Source organism: Rhinolophus hipposideros (assembly GCF_964194185.1).
Source record: "Rhinolophus hipposideros genome assembly, chromosome: 11".
NCBI classification, from domain to species: Eukaryota; Metazoa; Chordata; class Mammalia; order Chiroptera; family Rhinolophidae; genus Rhinolophus; species Rhinolophus hipposideros.
Window position 1 is genome coordinate 81058405 of NC_138057.1, and position 22707 is coordinate 81081111.

Sequence of the window (22707 nt, forward strand, 5' to 3'; positions counted from 1 at the left end):
GCTGCCTCCATACCCAAACAAGAGGGGGGGGCACTACGAGCCTGTTCACTGGGCAGAGTGTAGATGGGCTGCCCTCTATCCTGCCCGTCCTGCTGCCAGCTCTGGAAGGGCAGAGGGCACAAGAGCAAGAAAGAAAGGCCAGGGCTCCTATGCCACCTGCCTAGCCACTGGGCTGTGCCTACAGGGTCACTTTGGGGCCAGGAACACCAGTCCTCGGTTCCTGAGAAATAGACATAGTTGAGACCCAAACTCTCCCAAGAACCTGGCCCAAAATAAGGCAATGACGGGCCCAGTGGGAGCCAAGGCAAATTTCCTAAATCACGTTTTAGCAAAACCTATGCACCCTCAATGTGGACTTCCAGCGACAAGTCCTTGGACTTCCCAGCCTCCTGGTCTGTGTAGGTCTGGCCCTGGTGGACATCCTGTTGGAAAAGTTCGCAGAGCAGGACCTGCAGAGTCCCAGGCCTGAGGCGGGGCACTGTCAGACAGTCTGGGGCAGGGGGCTGGTAGGCAGGTGCCTTTCTAAGTCAGACAAACCCAGTTTAAACTGCGGTTCTGCCCCTTAGCTGCTGTGTGCCCTTGGGCAGGTGTCTTCACCTCTCAGAGCCGTCTCCTCCCCATCCAAAGGGAAGGCTCAGTGTGGGAACAGACCTGTGCATGCTCCTTATACGCTGGCTATTTCTTCCATTCTGCCAGTCCCCACAGCCGGCAGCTGGGCTCACAGAGTTCATGTGAGGATGGAGAGACCTCGACAGGGCCTGAGGGATCACGTGCTGCTAAGGAGACCCTGGGTTGGGACCACAGTCGCTAAGTTTTCATTGTACAAACGAAGATCTGACCAGCCAGAGGGGAAGCAACTTGACTAGCCACAGATAAGGAAGCTTCGTCGAGGAAAGACCATGGAGAGCTGCCACCTCCTGACCAACCCAGAGCCAGGGCACCAGTTCTGGAAGGCACCTCGGCCGGCCAGATTGCAGAGCAAGGGGACGCCTGAGGACAACGGCCACTGGTGCCAGTGGAGGGAGGCGCCTGCCAACACCACCACTCTGGGCGGTTACTCTCCACACCCCACAGACTGCGGTGGGCTATGTTCTCCACGAGGCGTGACAGAGGACAGCCTCACAGGGCTGGGGCTGGTTGTTTGTTTTGAATGGGGCGGTTTCTGTATAGTCTGTGTTCAAATTTGTGCCCTTTGAAAAAGCAACCCTTTGGGGCAAACACGAGACATTCCAAACCCAGGCCCTGCCGACCCAATCCTCCACGCAGACCGGTCTCCCTGCGACAGACACGAAACTTTCATGCCCGGCGGCCTGAAAATAAGTGGACTCGGGGTAGCTTTTAAACAAACTTCCTTTGCAGCTGGGTGAGGCGGGCGGGCACGGACCCCAGGGGCGGGTAGGCTCTCACGTGGACGGGGGTCATCATCAGACAGCGACTGCTCTGTGCCCCCTGCCTGAGCGGGGCCTTGGCCCAGAGGCAGGGCAGAGAAGCACAGCCTCCTCCCTCCCAGCAAGCAGCCCCCGCCACCTGCGCGCCCACCCCACTCCCCACGGACAAGGAAGACCAAAACCCCCAAAGACAGCATCAACTCAGAAACTCCTACATTTTATGCACCTTAAAACATCCTCCGAGCGATGGTAACATGACACACTTAAAGCTGTGAAGTCATTTTGGTACGCAGTAAAGCCTGAGGCTATACATCTACAGGTCACTCACACCCCCAGCCGCGTCCCCCCACATTGTTTAAGCCTGGGAACCGCTTCAACTCCAAGGACAGTGAACCCAGCGAGAAGCAGCTCCCGGATCACAAAACCGTGGATCCTTCAGGCTGGAAGGAAAGCCCCTGCTACCTGGAGCTTGCATTCCAGAGGGGGGGAGATTGAGGCCCTGAGAAGGATCTGCCATACCCAGAGTAAGACAGAACACCGCGTGAGAGCCTCGTGGGGCCCGACCTCAGCCACCGAGGCCGAGGTGGACACACCTCTGCTGTCACTCGGCCTCACACAGGCAGGCATGTGCCCATGTGACGGTCCCCTCTCCAGCCAGCGAAGACTGATTTCAATGCAGCCTCTGCGCACCTGGGCGCCCTCCGTCACTGAATGTACTCCAGTTGGGGGATGGCAGGTGCTTCCACGTGGGCTGTGCCTTCCTGGGGTTGGGGGATGGGCCTCCAGTGAGTCCCAGAGCTTTGATAATTCTGATGTCTTGCAAACCCCATGGAGCGTCACAAACCATGTGACACTTCCATATCTCTGAGATGGCAGCTCTGGGTCGTGAGCAGGAGGTCCTGCCTCGCTCTCTTGCCTCACCCCACTCCCAACCTCCTACTCTTGGGGGCACTGGGCCTTTGCAAGGCTGTTCCTTCTGCTGGGGTGCCGGCCCTGCTCTTCGGCAGTTTCTACTTGGGCTCCAAAACCTAGCTGTCACCTCTTCTGCGAAGCCTTCCCCAATTTCTGGGCCGGCATTCTCCCAGCCCCACTCTGGGAGCCCAGTCTGCTGCATGTCATGCTTCTGTGTGCATGTCTCCCTCCCACCCTGACCAGGGGACTCTCACAGTTCAGGCCCCTAACCCCAGGCCCACCCGGGACTCAGGCAGGTATGAGACAGGAGGAGCAGCACACCTCCAGGCTCCCAGGAGCACCCCAGAACAAAGGGGAGGGCTGCACAGGGAGGAACAAGCCATTATGCAAATGCAAGGTACTAATCGTTAAAGCAATTTCAGAACAGGCCTCTCATTTGGGGCCTAGTTTGCTTGATAAAGCGTTTTTAAGTGGCAATATTTTGTGTTAATTTTTTCAACCAGCTGCTCTGTTATTTGATTATACGTAATTCAATGACCTCAAAAGTGAGCTGAGAGCCCTTTGTCTTAGTCCAGTCTCATCTGTTCAAACGTGGGGGCTCTGTTCCGGCTCCTGGAAGCATGTCCTGGATCTGAGAGCTCCACTGCCCACTCAGGGACCTCTAGCCACACGTGGCTCTGAGCTCCCAAACGGGGCGCACCCACCTGAGCTCCGCGTACAGTCTACACAAGAGAATGTCAGCTACTTCGTTTATGATCTGCTGTGTTAATTACGTGTCAAACTCGATAATATTCTGGATATACTAGGTGAACCAGAAGTATATTCTTCACATTAACTTCACCCGTTTCTGTCTTCTGTGTGTGGCTACTAGGAAATGTGCATTCGTACACGTGGCTCGTGTTGATTTCTCCTGGGCAGCGCTACCAGGCCACACGGAAACTCGAGAGAGAGACCACGTTCCTTGTACAATGGGCAGACGGGAACCGCCACCGGTGCCTGAGGGTTCACGGGGCTCTGTGCCACCTGCAATGCCACTGCGACCTTCCCAACAGTTACGGAAGCAGATACAGATGCTGCATGTCACACAGGGAAACCGAGGCACAGAAAGGTGGGAAATTTGCCAGCGGCCACACGAGTGGGACACGACAGAGCCGGGGCTCCCAGGCCTGTCTGAGAAGACGATCTTGGCAGCTTTGGGAACAAGGCACGGCGGGAGCAGGACACACAGACACCTGCGTGGCCCGGCACGCCTCTTTAAGTGGGTGGGAGGTGCACTGCGGAACTGCATCTTGGGGGCTGAGGCTATGTGGCCTTCAATAACCTCCTGGACTCTGGGCTGACACTGGAGCTGTGCAGGACGGCCTTTCTAAGGGGTATTCTGGGAGGACCATCTGGGAGGGTCTCAGGTGGGGCACCCACACCTCTCCTCCAGCGCTTGCCCCTCTCGCAACCCCCACCGCCCAGAGCCTGGGGCCCGTGGCCGGAGGCAGGGGTGGGTCTCACTCCCCTTTACATTTCCAGCTCCTGGAAACACACAGATAGTGCTTAGTAAACAGCTGGCTACTAAACAAGTACATGCCTGCCTGCCTGCCTGACTGGAAGTGCACATTGGGCCACTGGCACATGGCGGTCCCTCACTGGGGCCCCAGGAGCCACACCAGGTTCCCCGCCTGGGAGAGATTGCTGCACGTGGAGCCCGTGTCTGATTGTCCCCAAACAGCTGCGGAGCACTGAGATCTGGGTGACCGGGCGGGCCCTTTAGCACCTCAAGGTGCTGGTCACTTGTGACGCCTGCCACGAGCCCAAAGGGAAGACTGGCAGCTCTGCTCGCAGTGCCACTCCCTGGCCCCCGCTGCCTGGATCAGATCTAGGCCACTGCCCCAGCTCCAGCCCTAATGACGCACGCCACATTCCCTCCCCGGCCATGGCCAGGTGAGAAATGACATTTCTGTTTGTCTTGTAAACTGCCATAATGGATAATATCAGCCCCAGGTCCACAGGGATGGGAGGCTAGGAAATCTTGCTTTTCAGTGAAAGGAGAAGTGGGAACAAAAAGCATGAAAAATTTATTAAACTGGAGCCACTGGGACCAAACCGCAAGTTAAAGACTCAAATTCATCCCAGTTCCTAGAATTTATGACTTACGTCTGCAATAACGGCAGTCCTAAGGAACTCAGTGGCTTAAAAGGCTCACTCTTAATGTCACTGAATAATATTGAACTGTGCAAAGCCACACGTCCCCCGGACTGGCTTCTCCGTCCAAGAGGAATTACATCCTATGTTTTGTTTCTAGAACTGTCACAACCAGAAGGGGAGAGAAAGGAGAAGTGGGGGCCCCAGGTCACTGCTGCCTGATTCACCCCACAGGAACCCTCAAAACGGGCCATGCACCACCAGTCCCGGGGACAGGCAGGCAGCCGGGGGTGGCGGCTGAGTGGGGGGGTCCCTGGCTGGTACTGATGAGGTATTCTATGCCAGGTCCCAGCGGCACAAAGAGCCCTCGGTCTGTGCTGACCACTGGGGAAGGTTTCTGGAGGGCACAGACCCCAGCCTCGGGTTGGTGACTTGAGAAAAAATGGCAGGTCATGATGGACGTCACCCCCAGTAAGGAACAGGGAGCTCCCAGACTTGGGGGACACCGACTTTGAATAGTGGGGAGGTTAGAGCATAGACTTGAGTCAAATGGCAGCTCTGCCACTAACTAGCTGAGTGACATGGGCCAGTGGCTTCCCCTCTCTAGATCTCAGTTTCCCTATCTGTAAAATGGGGACAGCTGCACAATAGACCTCACAAAGCAATTGGGGGCGGGGGAGGCAAAGGGTAGGGGACATAAGGAGATGAAGTCCCAGCAGTGCCCGGCCCCTAAAGGCTCAGTGGGCACCACCTATCATCATTGTCACCATTACCTGGGGCTTGCCAATGCCACGTGCTACCCTCAGGCCTGTGCTACCAGGGCTGAGGGGATTGCACAAGACAGAGATACAGGGTCTGACCTCGGGCACCTTCCAGTCTGCAGAAGACAGGTATTGAACCACCTAATCATGGTGCACCCCAAGGACAGCCAAACCGACGTGGGGGCTCTAAAGGGGGATGGGAGACGTGGTGCTGGCTGGGCGGGTGGAGTGTGGTTTCCCAAAGGGGTCGATGCTCAGGCCTGGGCTTAGCAGATGAAAAGGGTGGAAAACACCAGGAAAAGGGGCGGGAGGGGGTTCAACCCTGAGCTCAGTATGCGAGGGGCTGCAGACAGGGCAGGGGGTTAGGGGTCCTCATTCACAGGGGACCTCCCTCCTGCCATGCCTCTCTCAGACTCGGTTTTCTCACCCCTACAGGGTAGGGTGAGCAGCCCTCATTAGGCCCGACGCCTCAAAAGGCCCCTCATATGGAGTGTACCTTTCTAAGACCCTCTCTGACTCCTGGGACTGTCAGAATATCCGGGTGGGCTGCTCCAGGCCTTAGGTGTGAGCTGTGTGGACCCCAGGCCCCATTTCTCCCCTCCAGGGTGCTCTCAAACCCTTTAACCTACATGAGACCAGCTAGTGCTGACGTGCTGGGTTTTGGATACCTCAAATTGTTGAATCCTGCAAAAGCTATTTGCCTGGGCCCCACATCCTAGAGGCAGCGTGGATGTGAGGGTGAGCAAAAGCACGTGCCTCCACACAGAAGGTGTACAGTAAAAGCCAGCTCTGATTCTTACCCTCAGTCTGTGCTACCAGGGGCAGGGAAAGAGATGCTAAGAATCTTCCCAGAAGGAGCAGCCCTTTATCCAGAACGATGAAAAGTCTGCTGTCCAACAGGAATGGGGCTCCCTGTCAGCCGGAAGTGAGAATAGCGTTCTCCCCCTGGCCTGAGCGCAGTGGCCAGCCAGGTCAGGGGCCACCAGGGAGCACCCCGGGGTCTGCGCAAGCCAGTCACCTCTGGGGCCTCAGTCTCCCCTCCTGCAGCACGGGGCACCCCTGCCTCCCCCACCCACTGCCCCTTCTCCAGGAAGTTGAGCAGCAGGCTCCTGACCCCACCCCTGGCCACAGCTGGCCCCGCAGAGCCAGACAATCTCTTCAGGAAGAGCCGCCATCTGGGTTCTCGTCGGTCCCTGTGGGGCCCCAGGACTGCGAGGTGAACCAGCCAGGAGGGGTGACCAGGCCTGGGCTGCGTGTGGATACCGCAAGGAACTCCTCAGAGCGTGGAGTGAAGCAGACACAAAGCAGTGGAAAGACGGGGCCACCCAGAGAAGGGAGACGCCCCCTGCGGCTTCAGGGGGCCTGTCTCAGCCCAGGCCCACGCCCGCCGTCAGGCCACAGGACAACCCTGAGCCCACATGCGGCATCTGCTGGGATCTGTGCTCCAGGGGCCCCTGCTCTGGAAACACCTGCTCCCCCATCCTCCACACAGCATCCAAGAGCCTCCCCAGCCCTGCCCACCCCACCCCAGCTCCTCCTGCAGCTTCGCAAAAAAAGAGTCCCCTCCACGTCTGACCTTGGGAGGAAGGTCACGCCCATGTCACCACCAGACATGCTGGGGAGCCTTCTAGAATGCGGAGGGAGGTGTGACGTGTACAGCGGCTCATGTGAGAGCCTGCAGAAGCCCCCGTTCCCACTCTGGTGTGGGGGAACCCGCAGCACAGACAATCATGAGGCGGGCACGGCCACCACTGGGGCCGCCATGCTTTCTCCCACCGGCCCACCCTCCCTCCCTGTCCTTCTCCCGCCTGGGTCCTTACTCAGCCAGCTCCTCCAGGCTGCGGTAGACGTCGTCATCATTTTCTGCAGTCTCCTCTGAGGGAAAAGGCCTGCGGGAGAGGAAAGGGGAGCAGAGTGAGGTGAACAGCTCTCAGTGGGGCCCCAGCCTGTCAGCCACCACGGGCCCCCTGGAATGACAGCCCTGCTGGGCTCTGCTGGGGGGAGCAAAGGCCTTCTGCCTGCTCCCTCAGGGAAGGAAACGGTCTGCATGACACTGATGTTGTCACAGAGTCAGCCAGGCAGAGGAGACGGGAGTAAGGAGAGCCATGCCCAGCTCAGCACGGGGACACTAGGTCTTCACTCCCTCTCTCTGGGCTCCAGCGTCCCTGTTGGCAAATGAGGGGACTGGGCAGGGATGGCAGGAAGCTTTCATCCCAGGTGCCAGTCCTGCCTCCACACTCCAGGGGAATTCTAGAAACAGAGATGTGGGTGTGGGGCTCCCCCAGACAGCCTTGTGGTGCCGCACTGCGTGGGAAAGCTGCTGGCTCATGTGTCCGAGGGAGAGGACCCAGGAGGGAGTCTGGCAAGGAAGAGTGGAGCTTCTGGGGCACCGTCCTCCACCCCGAAGGGTAGGGCCACTAAGGGACAGAGGATAATAGCAGAGCGTGCTCCACAGGGGAGGCGGCCCACCACCTGCCAGTGCCTGTGGGGAAGATGGCACTCGGCCACCACTCCCACTCACCAGCCCACTGGGGCCTGGCTTGGGGTCAGAGCATGTCCTAAAAAGCTTTCGGACCTTCTGTCATGTGCTGCCTTCCTGCAAGGACCTGCCTCCCCACCTGGAAAGGGAGCTCTGGGAGCAGGAACCATGTGGGGACAAGCCCCAGACGGAGCACGGCAGGGCGCCTGAAATGTCCATCCCTTGGAGGGTGGATGGCTGGATGGCTAGGGTCACCATGGAGAGCGCCATCAAGGGACGTGGTCTCTCCCCATGGCCTTGCGGTCATCATTCCAAGAACTGTCCCTCCTCCCCCAGCAACACCAATTTTCTCCCCTGCTAAGTCGCACCCCCCCCCCCCGGAAGCTCTCCCCTGACGCCACACCTCTGGTCCCCAGCCCCTGCCACATTCTCCCTCAGCCGCAAGCCTCAGGAGCTGGCCAGTCGTCTTGACCTCCGTCTCCCCCACGCCTCCTTGAACCCACATCCATCCCCCAATGAAACGGTTCTTATCAAGGGTAACAGCGACCTTCATACTACTGAACCCAAAGGCTGGATTTCAGATGTGACGAGTACTTCTCAGAGTGGATGAGGGACAGAGTTCCTGGGTAGGGGTGCAGCTTTGCCAGCTGCCAATGCTGCCCCAAGGGACTAGGCAGGGCGTGGGGCACCTGGAATCGGGTGAAAGGGCTCTCTGCAGCGGGCCTCATCAGGGCCTTCACATCTACGTGAGACTCTCTAGGACACATAGAGTGGGCCACGTGGCCCACACTCATCTGGATTTAAGACCCTTAATTATTATTTTTTCCATGAAAATCTCACAGTTCTCTATTGGGGGGGGGGGTGCCCGGCGTCCCCATCAACTCTGTCATCCCAAGACGCATCTGGGAGGAATGAGACAGAGTCAGAAAGCATCCCTGCTGGTCTGAGAGGGCGCACACCAGCTGTGGTCCTCAAGAGACAGGTGTCAGGTGGGCCGCTCAGAACTCACGGGGAGGATGCGAGGAAAGGGGGTTCTCGCTGGCAGAATGCTGGGGAAAAAGGGTGGCTCGGGCCCCACCCTCCACTACTGCAAAATGGAACTGGGCCTGGCTCCTGAAAGCAGGGGCAGGCCCAGCCGACACTGCCGAGGTGTTGGGGACCCGCAGGTACAGGAACGGTGTGGGGTTCACTGGGTTCAAATCCTGGCCCTGCTCTTCCTCTGAGCCTGCTGAGATGTTTGCACATCTGCGAGAAGGAGCGAACAGGGAGCCTGGGCACGGCCAAGGTCAAAGGAGAGAACGCAGGTGCTGTATGGGCCCTGTGTCTGCACCCAGCACATGCTCACTGGGAAGGGGTGAGGCCTTGGTCTGTCACCCCTCAGTGCCATCCAGGAGACCGCTGTTCTAGGAGACCCCTGTTCACAGACTGGAGGAAGGAGGCAGGTCTGCAAAGGAGACAGTGCACTCTGGCCAAAGAGGCAATAGGGAAGGAATGGCGGTGTGGGGGAGGGGTGGATGTGGTGGGCTTCTGGTTCTCTGTGCCCACCATCAGCACAGGGAGTCCACACAACAACCGCTCAAAGAAATCAGCCCCCCACGCCCTCCCCAGAGCTCCCCGGGAGTCCTCTGCACTCCCGCCACTCTAACTGCTCACGCAGGGACCTGCAGACACAGTGCACAGGCTGCGGTCGGGTTGAACCAGCCACGCCAGGCACCCGGCTGGCCTCCCTCCTCCTCCACGAGGGAGGGCAGGAGAAATGCCGAGAGGTGGGGAAGGCTCATTCAAAGCAATAGGCCCAAACCAACCCACCTCTGGGGGAGACGAAAATGCCCTTTAATTAAACCAAGCACCTCCCTGTGGCCCAGGGACGTGTGTTGTGGTGGGAAGCCTGTTACTAAGGATCTTGTAGGGAGACCCTGGCTGGGGCTTCCTCACTCAGGGGTCAGGCTGACATTTGCTCAGCAGGGTAATTTGGGGGTGGGGGCTGTGTGAGCACCTGCTCCCAACATCAAAGCTCGGGGCCTGAACTCCACAGGGCGGAGGCCTGGCGTGTGGAGAACTGAGCCAGGAGCTGAAGGCCTGGTCCTGCCCCGCTGACACAGACCTGCTGTGACCCTGGGTCTCACGTCCCCAGGAAGACCCACCAGGAGAGTGGTCCTTGTTCCCCAGTGGCTTCGTAGCAGTAGCCTGTGTCCAAGGTGGCAGTGTGGCCTTGGCCCAGCTTGACTTTCTGTGGGTGGGCTCCCTCTCCTCCCTACAGCCCTCCCCTTCTTTCTCCCATCACCATGACAACCACATCCCCACTGGGCATCACGTGGTGAGAAGGGAGGAGCACAGCAGTTAAACTTCAGGTCACTAGAGGCCATCATGACACCCTAGCCATCAGCAGGGGAGGGCCCCTCACTGACCCCGCAGCCCTTACAACCAGGAAGGCACTCCCTTGATACAGCAGAGCTGGAAGGTGACCCAGATCCCGTGTGGTTGAGGGGAGCAGGCTGGGAACCCAGCTCTGGTTCCTTAACTGAGTCGGAGCGCAGAAAGGTCCAGCCCACACCCGTGATCACAGAAAGTACCAAAAGGCTTGGGCCAGGTTCAGATGAGGCTGTGGATGCCCAAAAAGTGTCCCCTCCCCTTCAGCATGAGACACCCCCCACCCTCTGCCAGGACAGGCTTTCCCCACACCTCGCCCACGCGCCACCCACCCTCGCTCGTTTCTGGCCATCTCCTCTCCAACCAGTTCATCAGCCATTTCTGCGGTTTCCCAACAGTCGATGACGAATGGTGTTACTTCCACAGGCAGGTGAAAACACAATCAATATGTTGAAAACAGGTCACCATGCTGGGACCATACGTAAGACCAAAGTAATTTTATTTCATGAGCTCCATTTAAGCCTTTCTAATAAATGAGGGGGCCTCTGTGTGCGGCTTTAGGAGCCGGAGCCTTCGATTTTCCAGCTCAGGATCAGCAAATCCATGGCACGGGCGCCACCTCTCACTCTTCATGTGCCCAGGCAGACATCACTAATCGCCTGCAGCACTCCTTCCCTGGAAGCTGAGTACGGTCTTTCTTAACACAGCACTGTCCCCCTCAAGCACCCGCTCCACCCGTGAGGTGAGGCAGGGAAGGAAAGGCAAGGCGTGAGAGTAAGGCACGCACAGCAGGTCTGAACCCGAGGTCCACTGCCTGCTGTGTGACCTGCACAAGCTACTTAACTTCTCTGAGTCTCCGTTCTCTCCCCTGAAATGTGGAGATAATGAGTCCCTTGTTGGGTTGCTGTGAAGAGTAGCTGTGACATGGGACACTGCTCTGCATGTTGCAGGACCCCAAATGGTTGCTGCTACTTATAATTTGTTACCATCCTCATCCTCACCCAGGCTATTTTCTACCAGCCGAGAGAACTAACTTCCAATGCCTCCTTAGGGCCTAAGTGCCCCGTTACCCAGAATATTTCAGTATCTTGTTTCCGACCAGACAGACAGACAGTTGGTGCTCACCAACAGGACGAATTTCAAAACGTTTTGCCTCCTTTTTAAAAACTAATCAATCTTGTGTGAGACTATCTTTTAATTTCTGTGTCTCTGTCAGGGGTCCTGGTTTGCTCCTCCTTCATCTGTCCTGTCCAGTGGAGGTAAAACAGGGATGTGTAAGTCAGAAGAATGCCGCTGCCCACAAAATCCTTACCATTGTCCTGACATCCCTATTCGGGGCCACAAATCCCCAAGAACAGAGCTGCAAATCCAATTAATTCCTGCCACAGCCAAACAAAGACAAGCTACATCCAGGGCAGACAGAGTAGGAAAGGGACGTGAACGCCACCCCCACCCCGGCTGCCGGGGTGGCCCCGAGATGCGGCAGGAGTGCACGGGTGGGGGAGGGCTTGGCAACCCTCTGGCCTCCTTCTGCTCCACTCTCCCCATCCACTGCCCCCACATCCACTCTCCCTCCAGCTTTTGCACATGCTCATCCGTCTTCAGTCCCCTGCCCCACCCCATTCACCCAAGGCTTTCTTCACCCTTCAAGACTCAATTCACGCCCTACCTTATGTGGGTCCCCTTCCACCTAGCACAGTGCCTGGCACTAGAGATGGACGGATGGATGGACGGGAGGACAGGTGGGTGGGAGAGTAGTTGGACATGAGGGTTGCTGGGCAGGTGAATGAGGTAGGTGGGTGGGTGGGTGGGTGGGTGAGTGGTGGGAGAAGGATGGATGGGTGGCCAGGAAGACAGGTGAATGGATTAGTGGGGAGTGGATGGGTGGACAGATGGGGGTATGCCAGATATTCCCAAGCTATTCCTTCCCCCAAAACAAGGGCAGCCCTGAATTAGATCCGAGGAAGCACCTTCAAAAAGAGCTTATGAGAAATCAACCAGAGGTATTCGTCACCCCTGAGTTGTGACTTGACAACACTGACCCCAGTTTAACATGGGGAGACACATTTGCACACAGGATATTTGAGCCGTTTCTGGGGCCACATTCCAGCTGTAACTTACAGCCTGGAGCGTCTGGAGAAGGTGTGACGATTCACTCTGCAACAGGACCTGGCTCCCACCCTTCTGTTTCAGGTACCAGCTGATCTTCCAGAGCCTTCTGTGCCTCTCCCACCCCCCAATTCCCTCCCCCTGGCTCAACAAGACATCCAGACGTGACGTTAACAGTGGAGTTAATCTGCTCCTTAAGAGGAGGGGATGAGAAGCAAATACGGCAAAGCTGTCCGCACAGGAATGACTGTGGGCTAAACACCGAGCGTGGCCATCCAGGTGCCCCCGTCAGGGCCGGCGGGGGTCCTCTTATCGCATGAGACCCTTCCGCAGGATGCACTGCCTTGTGCCCAGCCTCTGGAAAGCCAAGTTTCCCACTGGCATCACCGAGGAAACGAAGGGGATGCCTGTGCCGGGCGCAGAAAAGCTGCTCTGAGCCTAGAAATCCCCACCAGAGCCCACGTGTCAGGCAGTGTCTCATCCGCCCCACAAGCTTCCCCAGCCCCCCGTCCGCACAAGATGGGGTGCTGAGAGGCTGGTGTCACTGCGTCCCAAGGAGCGGCCCTCTAATACACCTCGCACGCGGGCAGCTGTTGCTGCCGACAAGAGTGTATCTGGGCAGCACAATTAGTCCCGGGGCCAGAGGCAAGAGGGATCACCAGCCAGAGGAACAGGATCTGAAACCAGGGCACCCTAAGGGGACGCCTGGGCCCACAACCCTGAACAAAGAACAGAGGAGGCTTAATTCCTACTTTGTCTCCTTCCTTCACCAGGTGTTTATTGGGCACCTGCTCTGGGCTGCCATCTGTCATCATTGCTTCAGGGACAAGGCACAGCTTGAACCCAGCTCTGGGACCAATACATCAGGCTTTGGTCCTTGCCCTCGGGATCTCTGAGAATCTGCTAAAAAGATGGCCTCTGGGAAGGGCCACCTGTGCAACTGCGCCTACAGCTGCGTGGGAGAAAGACACGAGGTCTGGAAGAGGGCAGACCAGACGCTCCGGGGGGCGAGGGGTGGGGGGCAGAGCTGAAGGTGCGTACCTGCTGGGACCCGGGAACCTGGCTGGATGGGAACGGTCAGCATTTGTTTTCTATGAGCCACCTCAGCAGTGGGCAGCCAGATGTAGTTTGTAAGACAAAGATCAACGTAGCCAAAGAAAGGACCCCCAAACAGACAGACTTCCTCCCTCCGGGGGCAGGGCCCGAGCCTCTGGGTTCCAGGGGGAGGACCAGTTAGCTTCTGGTCCTATGGGCTTTGGCGCGGGCTGTGGGACCTGGAGCGCGGGGTCCGGGGAAACACGACCCGCTGTCGTCGCTGATTTAACACTGCACCAGGCCTGCACCCTGGGCTGACGGCCTCCTGCCTGCCTCTCTTCACACTTCACACCAGCTCAGGCACAGCACCCGGCTTGCAGACCCCGTCTGTGGCTGGCAGAGGCCTGCTCGGCATCATTAAATCCAATCCAGGGCAGCCCACAGCTCCCGGGCTGCTCCCCTGGGGGACCCTCCACCGCAGACGGAGACGTGCTTCTTATCACCACGCTATGTGTCTGCAGACGGCCCTGGCCGGGACCCACACTGCTGCCCTCGGGCTCCATGCCCCACACCCTGGAACGAGCACTGGCGAGAAGCCAAAACAGAGACCCCACCGCCCCTATTGCCTTCATTTCAGGGGAGGCCTGTGGGAGGAGCTAAGAGCAAGGCAGGTAACAGATCCACGTTCAAATCGTGGCTCTGCTGTGGGCTAGCTGTGTGACCCTGAGCAGGGCACGCTCCCTCTCTGAGCCTCAGTGTCCCCAACGGTAGAATGAAGGTGAGTAGTAATTGTTAAGATTAAATGAGATGACACAGGTATGCCTCTTAGCCCAGGTGCTTCCACCTAGCGAGTGTCCTGTATATGACAGTGTGGGTCACTCTCCCTCCTGTCTCAGCGGCGCACCCCAAGAATCCACCAGCCGAGTCCAGAACCTCAGGACAGGCCATCCCCATGTCCCCCCAGCCTCCTGAGCAGCAGCTCCGAGGGCTAACTCCCGGTGCCAGCCCTGGGTTTCCATTACAACTGGGAAGTGCCCTCACCCAGGCACCCCTCAGCTCTGCCCAGGGACACGCAGAGCCAGCACCATCCCCAGGCCCTCCAACCCACCCAGAGCACTTTCTCCCCCAGGGCCTAGGAAGAGCGTCACGGGAAACATGTTCACATGCCAGTGGTCAGCACGCCCGGTCAGCACGTGGCTCCACCGCCACAATGCAGCTCCCCCAGCCCCATTCTGACAATCCTGTGCCCAGTGTTCACGTTCCACATTCTGTTGGCAGTTCCGACGACAGTCAGGCCTGAGACACCTCCTGACTTGTCCGCCCCCACCTGGCATGTGCAGGGATGAAAGTGGAACTTGGCTCACAGAGAAGCAATCCCACAAAGTGACGTCCACGGGCCATGTTTGAGGGAAGCATCGGTCCTCCTTGGCCGGCCTGGTACGTCCGAGAGAAAGGGCAGGGACAGGGCCTGGGGCTCCTTCCCATCCTGGAGGGTAAGACCAGCCCCCAGAGAGCAGACTCAGCCTCTGCGGCCGTGCAGGGGGTGACCCCCTGTCCAGTTTGCCCGGGATGCGGAAATTCCAGTGCCAAAACCAGACAAGCTGGCCACCCTCGTCCTACACGTGACAGACAATAGTGCTTCGATTCATGGCACTGTCACTAGCTGAGGGGCCCTTGGCAGGTCACCTCCCAGTTTCCTATTCTGAAACCGGCCCCAGAATTAGGTGTGGTGGGGCTGTGGAGCTAGACCCTGGCATCGGGCACCATCAGATTCAGCTGCCTCTCACCAGGTGTGAGCGGGGGCCAAGGGGCAGGAGCTGGGTGAGAGGGAAGAGGGAAGCGTGGGGGTGGGGGGCTGAGACCCCAGCCCAGCAACTCCCTCTGGCACCAGCTTGCCGAGGAGACAGCAGCCAGGCAAACTTTAAAGGCACATCAAGAACACAGCCTAGAGGACCCAACAGACCTGTTTAATTATTAAAAGAGTCACCTGGTGCTGCCTGCTAATTGGCAGGGAGGCCTTGGAGAGCCAGGGTTTCACGGATTAAAAACGGTTCTCCTGCTACACAGGCCCAACTGTCCAAACAAGCAAATGGATCATGTTTCTTTTCTCAGCCCGCCAGCCCACCCAGTGCAGACAGGCCATCGCGTCAGGGGGTAGCGCCAGTCTGTACCACCCACCCACACCCACACCCAGCTCAGTCTACTCCCTGTGTCAGAGATGAGGGAGACCCACACCCACCATGAAGGCCACACAGTTCTAAAGGGTACCAGGAGGCCACAAAGGCAGCAGAGAGCAACAGAAAGGCTCTGGGTGGAGGGCAGTGCTGGCCTGGGGAAATCAGGAGGGCTTCTCAAAGGAAGTGGCATGGGACCTGGCTTGGAGAACAGTCTAATTTTTGAGTTCAGAATTGTAGTCTCATAGCAGACAGACAGGGGCTGGAATCCACCACACAGCTTCCTAGCCCATGGGTTTAGAAGGGACCTGAGTATTCAGCCTCAGTTAACTCATCTGTAAAATGGGGATAAACCACCTGCTTCACAGGTATGTGAAACATCCTGAGACGCAGTGTGGACATGCTTTCCACAGGACCTGGCACGTAAGGAGAGGAGGAAAGGGGTGACGTTATGGATGTGGTCATGATTTAGGGGCGGAGGAGACAGTCCTGGCAGCGGTAAACGCATCCTGCACCCTGAGGGATGTGCAGGCTCAGGGTGGCTGGCGTGGAACAGGTAGGAGGCTGAAGGCCAGGTGGGGCAGGGGCCCAATGGGAGCCAGGGAGCAGAGTGACCGATAGGCCAGCCCAGGGGCTGTTAGCAGGATCTTACACTACAGACAGCACAGAGAGAGCAGGGTCTCTCTGCCTCCAAGGGGTTGGGGTTTGGAATGTGGGGTGGCGGGGAGGACATCAAGGTGGAGCCACTGCCACCGCCCTGGCAGCAGCCCTGACGTCTGCAGCAGCAGGTCCGGCAAACGTGGGGGTGAGGCGGCAGGAAGGTGTGGCCGGCGCCTGGACAACGGGGATAGACCGTGAGTGCTCCCCAAGAGGAGAAACCCGAGTGACCCCCGAATCCCAGCCAGGCTGTTTCTTTCCTCACTTCGGGGCCCTGGCAAGGCAGAGGAAGATACTGTGACCTCAGGGTCGGGAAGGATGGTTTATCCCTGCCATCCCATTGTCCAAGGTAGGGCGGGGCCTGGGGCAGCTGCTGAGGGCAGAGGAAGAACCTTCTCAGGGCTGTGAGGCTTCGTATATTTGTGATTTTCCGCACACTTCTCAGAATGGCAGAAGCTTGGAATGGAAAGACCAATGGATTGGCAGGGCCGCCATCCACCTCAAGTGGGACGGAGCCCTCAGAGCGAGCCACCCTGCTGTTTCCTTCCATGCCACCTGGGCTGGGGTCACCTACCCAGGCTATGCAGAAAATCCCTGGGGCCTGCCAGGGCCCTGCCTGGCCTGAGAGCTCAGGACATGTCCACCTGGGAACACGGAAGTATCACAGAAGTCGCTACAGGCCTGCACGGACGCTGCACAGGCCAGTAGGGGGGCTTCCCAGAGCCGCGGCCTACACACCCTCCCCTCACACACCTTCTCTTCCCAGCCTCTAGGCTGAGGCCTCCGTGTACCCCCATTTCTGACAAAAGAAAATCACAGCACATTCCCTGCACAAAACGCTTCCAAATTGGTCCGTAATGGGCCAGAGCCCCCACATGTCCTCCCAGCCTTGACGCGGGGAACCAAGCCCAAGCGTGGGCAGGGAAAGGCAGACGGGCTGATACATGAGGAAACTAGCACAGGGATGGATGGACGACAGGCCCCCTTTCTGAGGAAGGGACAGGCTGGGCAGGCAGCTATGCCCAAGGTTCCAGAACCGCCAGCCATGGGGTGGGGACGAAGGCCGGCCTCCTGGCCTGCAGCTGGACACTCCGTGGCCCAGCGGTGTCTCTAAGGCCCCTGAACATGGATTAAAGGCTGCACCCAGAACACTCGGCAGCTACTGAAAGTAAAGACACTCCCCTTTCGTCCTTCTCCACGTCCACAGCTGTTTGCTCCCTGAAATGACCTTCTGGGCCCAGCGAAGGCCAGTAATGGCAGAGCAGAGTCCAAGCTGCTTCCTGGCCCTGCCTCTGCTCCCTAGTCACACAGTCTGGTGCTGCCGGGACACAGCAGCGGCCTGTCTGACTTTATGTCTGGGCACAGGAGAGTGAGTCAGAAAGAAGCAGAACCGTCAATTTGCCATGTGGGTGTGGAATTCACACGACTGGCTCTGGATGGGGACCCAAGTCAACGTGTTCAAAACGCAGATCTTAGTAAATACACGAAATCTGGGAGACTAGGTGGGGACCCGACTCAGGGATCTGTGTGTGTGGGGGGGGGGTGCAGCTGGGGGTTCTGTCAAATGGGGGAAAAGCGGATCCTGCGGTGACACAAAGCGGGAAGCTCTTTTCTCCCCTCCCGACTTCCTGCCCATCTGCTGGGAAATAGGGCCACTGTGCTGGCCCCAACCCACGGAGTCCCCAGAAGCCCTGCAGACTCCCAGTGCCCGCGGCCTCCCCTTGGTGGATGCACCAGGACACAGGGGGCAAAGCAGGCCTTGCTTGCAATCACTCCACCCTTCCCGCCGGCCTGGCCGTGGCAGGCATCACTAATCGATCACGGTGTTTTCTCCGGCAGAGCTGGGATGGATCGCACTCCAAAGACGGATCCAGGGACTCTGGTAAGAGAAGCGTGTCAGCGCCCAGGGGAGCTCTGGCCAGCCCTCCGTCCCGGCACCTGCTGCCCAGTGAGGTCAGTCGGGGCCAGTCTGGTCAAGCCTCCACCTGCTGGCTGGGGGTCAGGAATGGGGTGGGGGCACGCTCACCCAGCTGAAAGGATACAAGGACACCCAAGACCTCCTTTTGATTCACAAATGAGGGCTCCAGGCAAGGCCTCAGGACAGGGTGGGGGTCCTCGGGTTTCTCGCAATCAGTCACAACATCGCCCACAACACGGAGTTCCTGTCTCATCACAAGTGGGGACGGCAAGGCTCAGAGTGGTGAAGAAAGGTGCCCAGGAGACCAGCCAGGAAGTGGCAGAGCCAGCCATGGAGCCAGGACTGCCCCCCAGAAGGGCCACACAGCAGGAAAGCGACCCACGCAGGAGCAAGTGTGCACGCCCTCCCGGCTTCCGGCCAAGTCTCCGACAGCAGCCCCTGGTCATCATGGGACTGACCAGCCAAAGGGCCTGGGTCTCACTCCCTGCACCCCCAGCATCTCCTGTTGCCTATCGGGCCCTCCCTCCCGTCCCCCCAGGAGCCTCCAGCACGCCTGGCCAGTAGCCCACAGCAGCCCCACATTGCTCCCAGCCTCCTCCTACACACCACACAGGGCCAGAAGAAGGTTCTGGGTAGAACTGCAGAGGCCACTTCCCTGCTGAACCATCACTCTCAGAGGACCAGAGACCCCCCACCCTGGCCCCCCTGTTCCTAGCACTCCCACCCCTTTCCATCCCTCAGGGATGCCAAGGGCATTCCCTGCCCCACCCCCGAGCCCAGGCCTGGGCCTCTACTGCCCAGACCCACTCATGCCGTCCGTGGGGTCAGCCAGACCAGACGTCGCCTCCTGTGCTAGACGCACTGACCATCTCATCTGGGTGCTCCAGTCCTGCCCCCCACCCTGTCTCTCGCCACCCCACCCTCAGACTTGCCCCCCTCGAGCCCAGAACCTGGGAAAGGGCAACGCACAGTAGGTGCACACGGCTAGTGACAGGCCAGAATGAGGGGAGAGCTGCGTGTCTGAGTGCTCCGCACCGGGCATCCTGAGCCTGTGAGGACCAGACCTGGTCTGTAGCCCTCCCACCATGCACTGTGGTGTCCGGCTTGGCCATATGGGAGCGAAGAACTAGACCTTGGCCCTCCGGACGGCGCCAGCCCTGGGTGGGCTGAGCTGGACACGGGTCAGCTGTCCAGGCCTGCGACTGCTCACCTTGGAGCCCAGGGCGGAGCGCCCCGCCAAGCCTCCAGGCTGGGCTCCAAGCCTCAGCTTTCATCAGAACCACTGGTGCCTCACTGCTGCCCTCATGAGAGGGGCCGTGGCTGGACACCCACTCTATCTAAACCTGTTCCCGGACTGCTGGCCAGATTCCCAAGCTGGAACACCGGCCCTGTGAGTGCTCAAGGAAGGGAGGGTCCAAGACAGGGATTCACCAAATGGCAGAAAAGCCAATTTTCTGCAGCCACCAACCAGGGCCACTGGGGGCCAGGGCCAAAGCCAGAACAGGCCTCTGCCGTGAGCAGCTCCGCAGCCCATTAGCCTGGAACCTCCAGTGCTGGGCAGGGGTAGAGGCCTGCCTCGGTCTCCCTACCAGTGACCCCAAAAGGGATATGGAACCCCAGCTGCCCCCTGGTCAGCAGGCCAGGCCCGAGACCAGCCTTCCCAGCCCCCGGAGGCCAGCCCTACCAGGAACTGAAGGTGGAAGCCAGGAGATGCCTTCAGCAGCAGCTCTGTGCCTGGGTCAGTGGGCCCCACTCCCAGATGTTCCAGGGGCACGTTTAATGACCTCACGTCCCTTGTGCATATGCATAAGTCCCACCACAAAATATGACAAGACTTCTCCACTTCTGAAAAGGGGCTAATATTGCTACACAGCTGCCCCGATACATTTTTAATGGATGTTTGCTGAAAAGATGGCCCTGCGGGGTTTTCTTGTTACAGCGGGAAGGACAGGAGCTGAGCGGGCTCTGGACCCAGCGCACTTGGACATTTCTTGCTGCTGCCAACACTGAACGCTGCTGGGGGCAGGGCTCCCACCAGTGAGGAGGCCACGTCCCTGGCCCACCCTCCATCCTTGCTACTGGAGGTGGGCTCTGAACCCCAAACCTCCCTGCCAGCCACTGGCCTTCTCCTCAGCACCCAGGGCTTGGCCTGGCAGGGGCCAGGTACGGACTGGGTCAGGGTAAAGTGCAACTTCGCACGTCCACACACGAGGCTAAGGGACCCCACCAGGTCTCTGCCCCAGAACTTGCTGTGCTGGTGTCCTGGGGCTGCCAGTAACCAAGTATCACAAACCGGGCAGCTTAAAACAACAGAAGTCATTCTCGGTGCTGGAGGCCAGGAATCCTACACCCCAGTGTCACGGGGGCCACGCGAGGCTCTGGGGGAGGAGCCTTCACGCCTCTCCAGCTCCCAGCGGCCCAGGGGGTCCTGGTCCTTTGTTTGGGGCAGCGTCACTGTAATCTCTGCCTGTCTCCATATGGCCTTCCCCTCTTCCCCCGTCTCTCCTGCATGTGACCCTTAAAACGACACTGCCCAGCGGGTAATCAGGATGACCTTATCCCAAGAGCTTTAATTCAATTACATGTGCAAAGACCCCTTCTCCCAATAAACTCATGTGCACAGATTGGGGGCCTCTCACTCAGCCCACGATACCCACCCTCCCCTGGCTCACCCAGTGCTGGTGGAGCAGGGGCTGGAGACAGCATCGTCAGTCTTCGCTTGGAGACCCACCTCTGGGGGCTGCCCTGCCCTGGCCCTGGGCCCTCACCGCAGGCTCTGACCATCAGGCCATGGTCTACTATTCAGAGACTGGAAACAGACCCAGGCCTAGGACACCTGCTGAAAGTCACGCCAGCAGCCCAACCCGTCTCTCAGGCCCGCCCTTCCCTTTACCTCTGGGTTTGGGGCCACGTTCCCCACTCTCACCATGCCCTACCCTGTGTACAGCTGCAGTGATTTCCCCTTGAACAGGGGCCAGTGTCCACCTCCCCACCCAAGTGACCAGTTCCCACTGTATCCCAGCACCTGGGGTGGCCCAAGGGTTGGTGGCATCACCGGGCACTGAATGAATGAACGAATGAACGAACGAACGAACGAACGAACGAACGAACGAACGAACGAAAGAACAAGCAAACGTATGGCTGCTGACACCCTAGGCCCAGCCACCACCTTCTTGGGACTCAGGAAGTGATGCCCTCTGATCCTCAGTTTCCCCATGTGTGAAAGGAGGGATGAAGGGCCTTCCAGTGTGAATGTCTGGGCCCTGAGAGCCAGACAAAGTGTCTGAAACGTGGCCCAGGGGTCTTGTGAGTCTGAGGCCATGGGGATGCAGGCCAGGTCTCCAGGCCCTTTGTTTTCTGTCTCACTGCCCGGTGCAGACAAGTTCTCGGCCCAGGAGGCAGCTCATGCTTGGGGTTTTCACCAAGCGGTGGATTCTCTCGTCTTGGCACAGGGGACATCTGTCAGCGAAGACAGCCCACGTGACATCTCCCCACCATAATCCTGAGTTCAGGCACCCAAGCTGCTCCAAAGAGGTCCAGGGGGCTGGTGTGATGCTCACAAGCCACAAACTGGAGCAGGCACGCACCCTGCATGCACACTGTCCCCTAACAGCTTCTATGAGCACCTCACATGGGACAGTGGCCCTGGGCTCGGCCACAGATGCCCCCAGTGCCCCTCCACTGTGGATTCAGGAAACTCACACACAACCTGCTTTGACCCTCATAGCCTTCCAGGTAGGTGACCCTGGGAGACCCCAAGTTTACAGCTGAAGAAACTGAGGCCCAGAGAGGCAGCTTGTCTTCCTGTCAGTTTGGGACCTACTGCGTGCCAGGTACCATGCTGTGAGGCTTATGGACATTGTCTTTTGAGTCCTTGCAATACCCCAGGGAGGGTGTTAAAACTGCGACACCCCCCACCCCGAAAGAAGAGGCCATGGAGACTCGGGGTGAGGAAACTGAGCCACAGTCCCACAACCCCCAAGTCAGCCAGATCACTCCTTTGTCCTGTGGAGTGCCGGCTCTGTGCTGGCGAGTAGACGACGCCCAACCTCACTGCTGCCAGATCACGGAGGCTGTGAGCCTAACCCTTTAGAGCATCGCTGAGACCAACCGACACTCATGTGAAACGGTGCAGAGGGAGGATGGATGGCAGAACAGAAGGACAGATGAGAGGGTGGATGGACGGATGTGTCAGTGGACGGATGGATGGACGGATGATGGACGGGTGGGTGGTAAGATGGTGGATGGGGGGGGGTGGATGGGTGGATGATGGGTGGGTAGCTGAGTGGATGGATGGATGGATGGATGAGTAGCAGGATGAACACACAGACAAATGTCTAAGTGGATAGATGATGGATGGGTAGAAGCACGAACGTACAGATGGGTGGGTGGATGGATGGATAAGTAGGTGGGTAGGTGGGAGGATGGGTGGGCAGGTGGGTGGATGGATAGATGGGTAGAAAGACAGATGGACAGACAGATGTTGGGTGGAACTACAAGTGCACAGGTGCTAGATGGAGCACTGGGTGGATGGATGGACAAATAGATGTATGGATAGGTGGTTGGTTGGACGGAGAGAAGGATGGGTAGCAGGTGGGGGGGTGGATGGGAGGGAGCAAAGGAGGAAAGGGAGAAAACAATAATAAAAATCCATTAGATCAGGCAGATGGCTGTTCTCTGTGGGCAAACTGAGGGCACAGGCAGGTGCCCCTGCCAATGACTGTAAAGGTGTGGAAGTGGACCACAGAGAGACATTCGGTTGCACTTAGCC

The 22707-nt window shown here is 58.5% G+C and overlaps 1 protein-coding gene across 9 annotated transcripts in view; it reads right to left on the reverse strand.

Moving 5' to 3' along the window:
* The window catches only part of VAV2 (vav guanine nucleotide exchange factor 2), a 157845-nt gene that overhangs the window by 47885 nt on the left and 87253 nt on the right, over nucleotides 1-22707 (reverse strand). For all 9 annotated transcript variants that reach the window (XR_013994419.1, XM_081066162.1, XM_081066161.1 and 6 more), the window contains exon 4: nucleotides 7015-7083. Coding sequence is in view for 8 of the 9 variants with exons in the window: in XM_081066162.1 (XP_080922288.1) it covers nucleotides 7015-7083 (69 nt within the window). In the remaining variant the exon portion in view is untranslated. The remainder of the gene's footprint in view (nucleotides 1-7014; nucleotides 7084-22707) is intronic.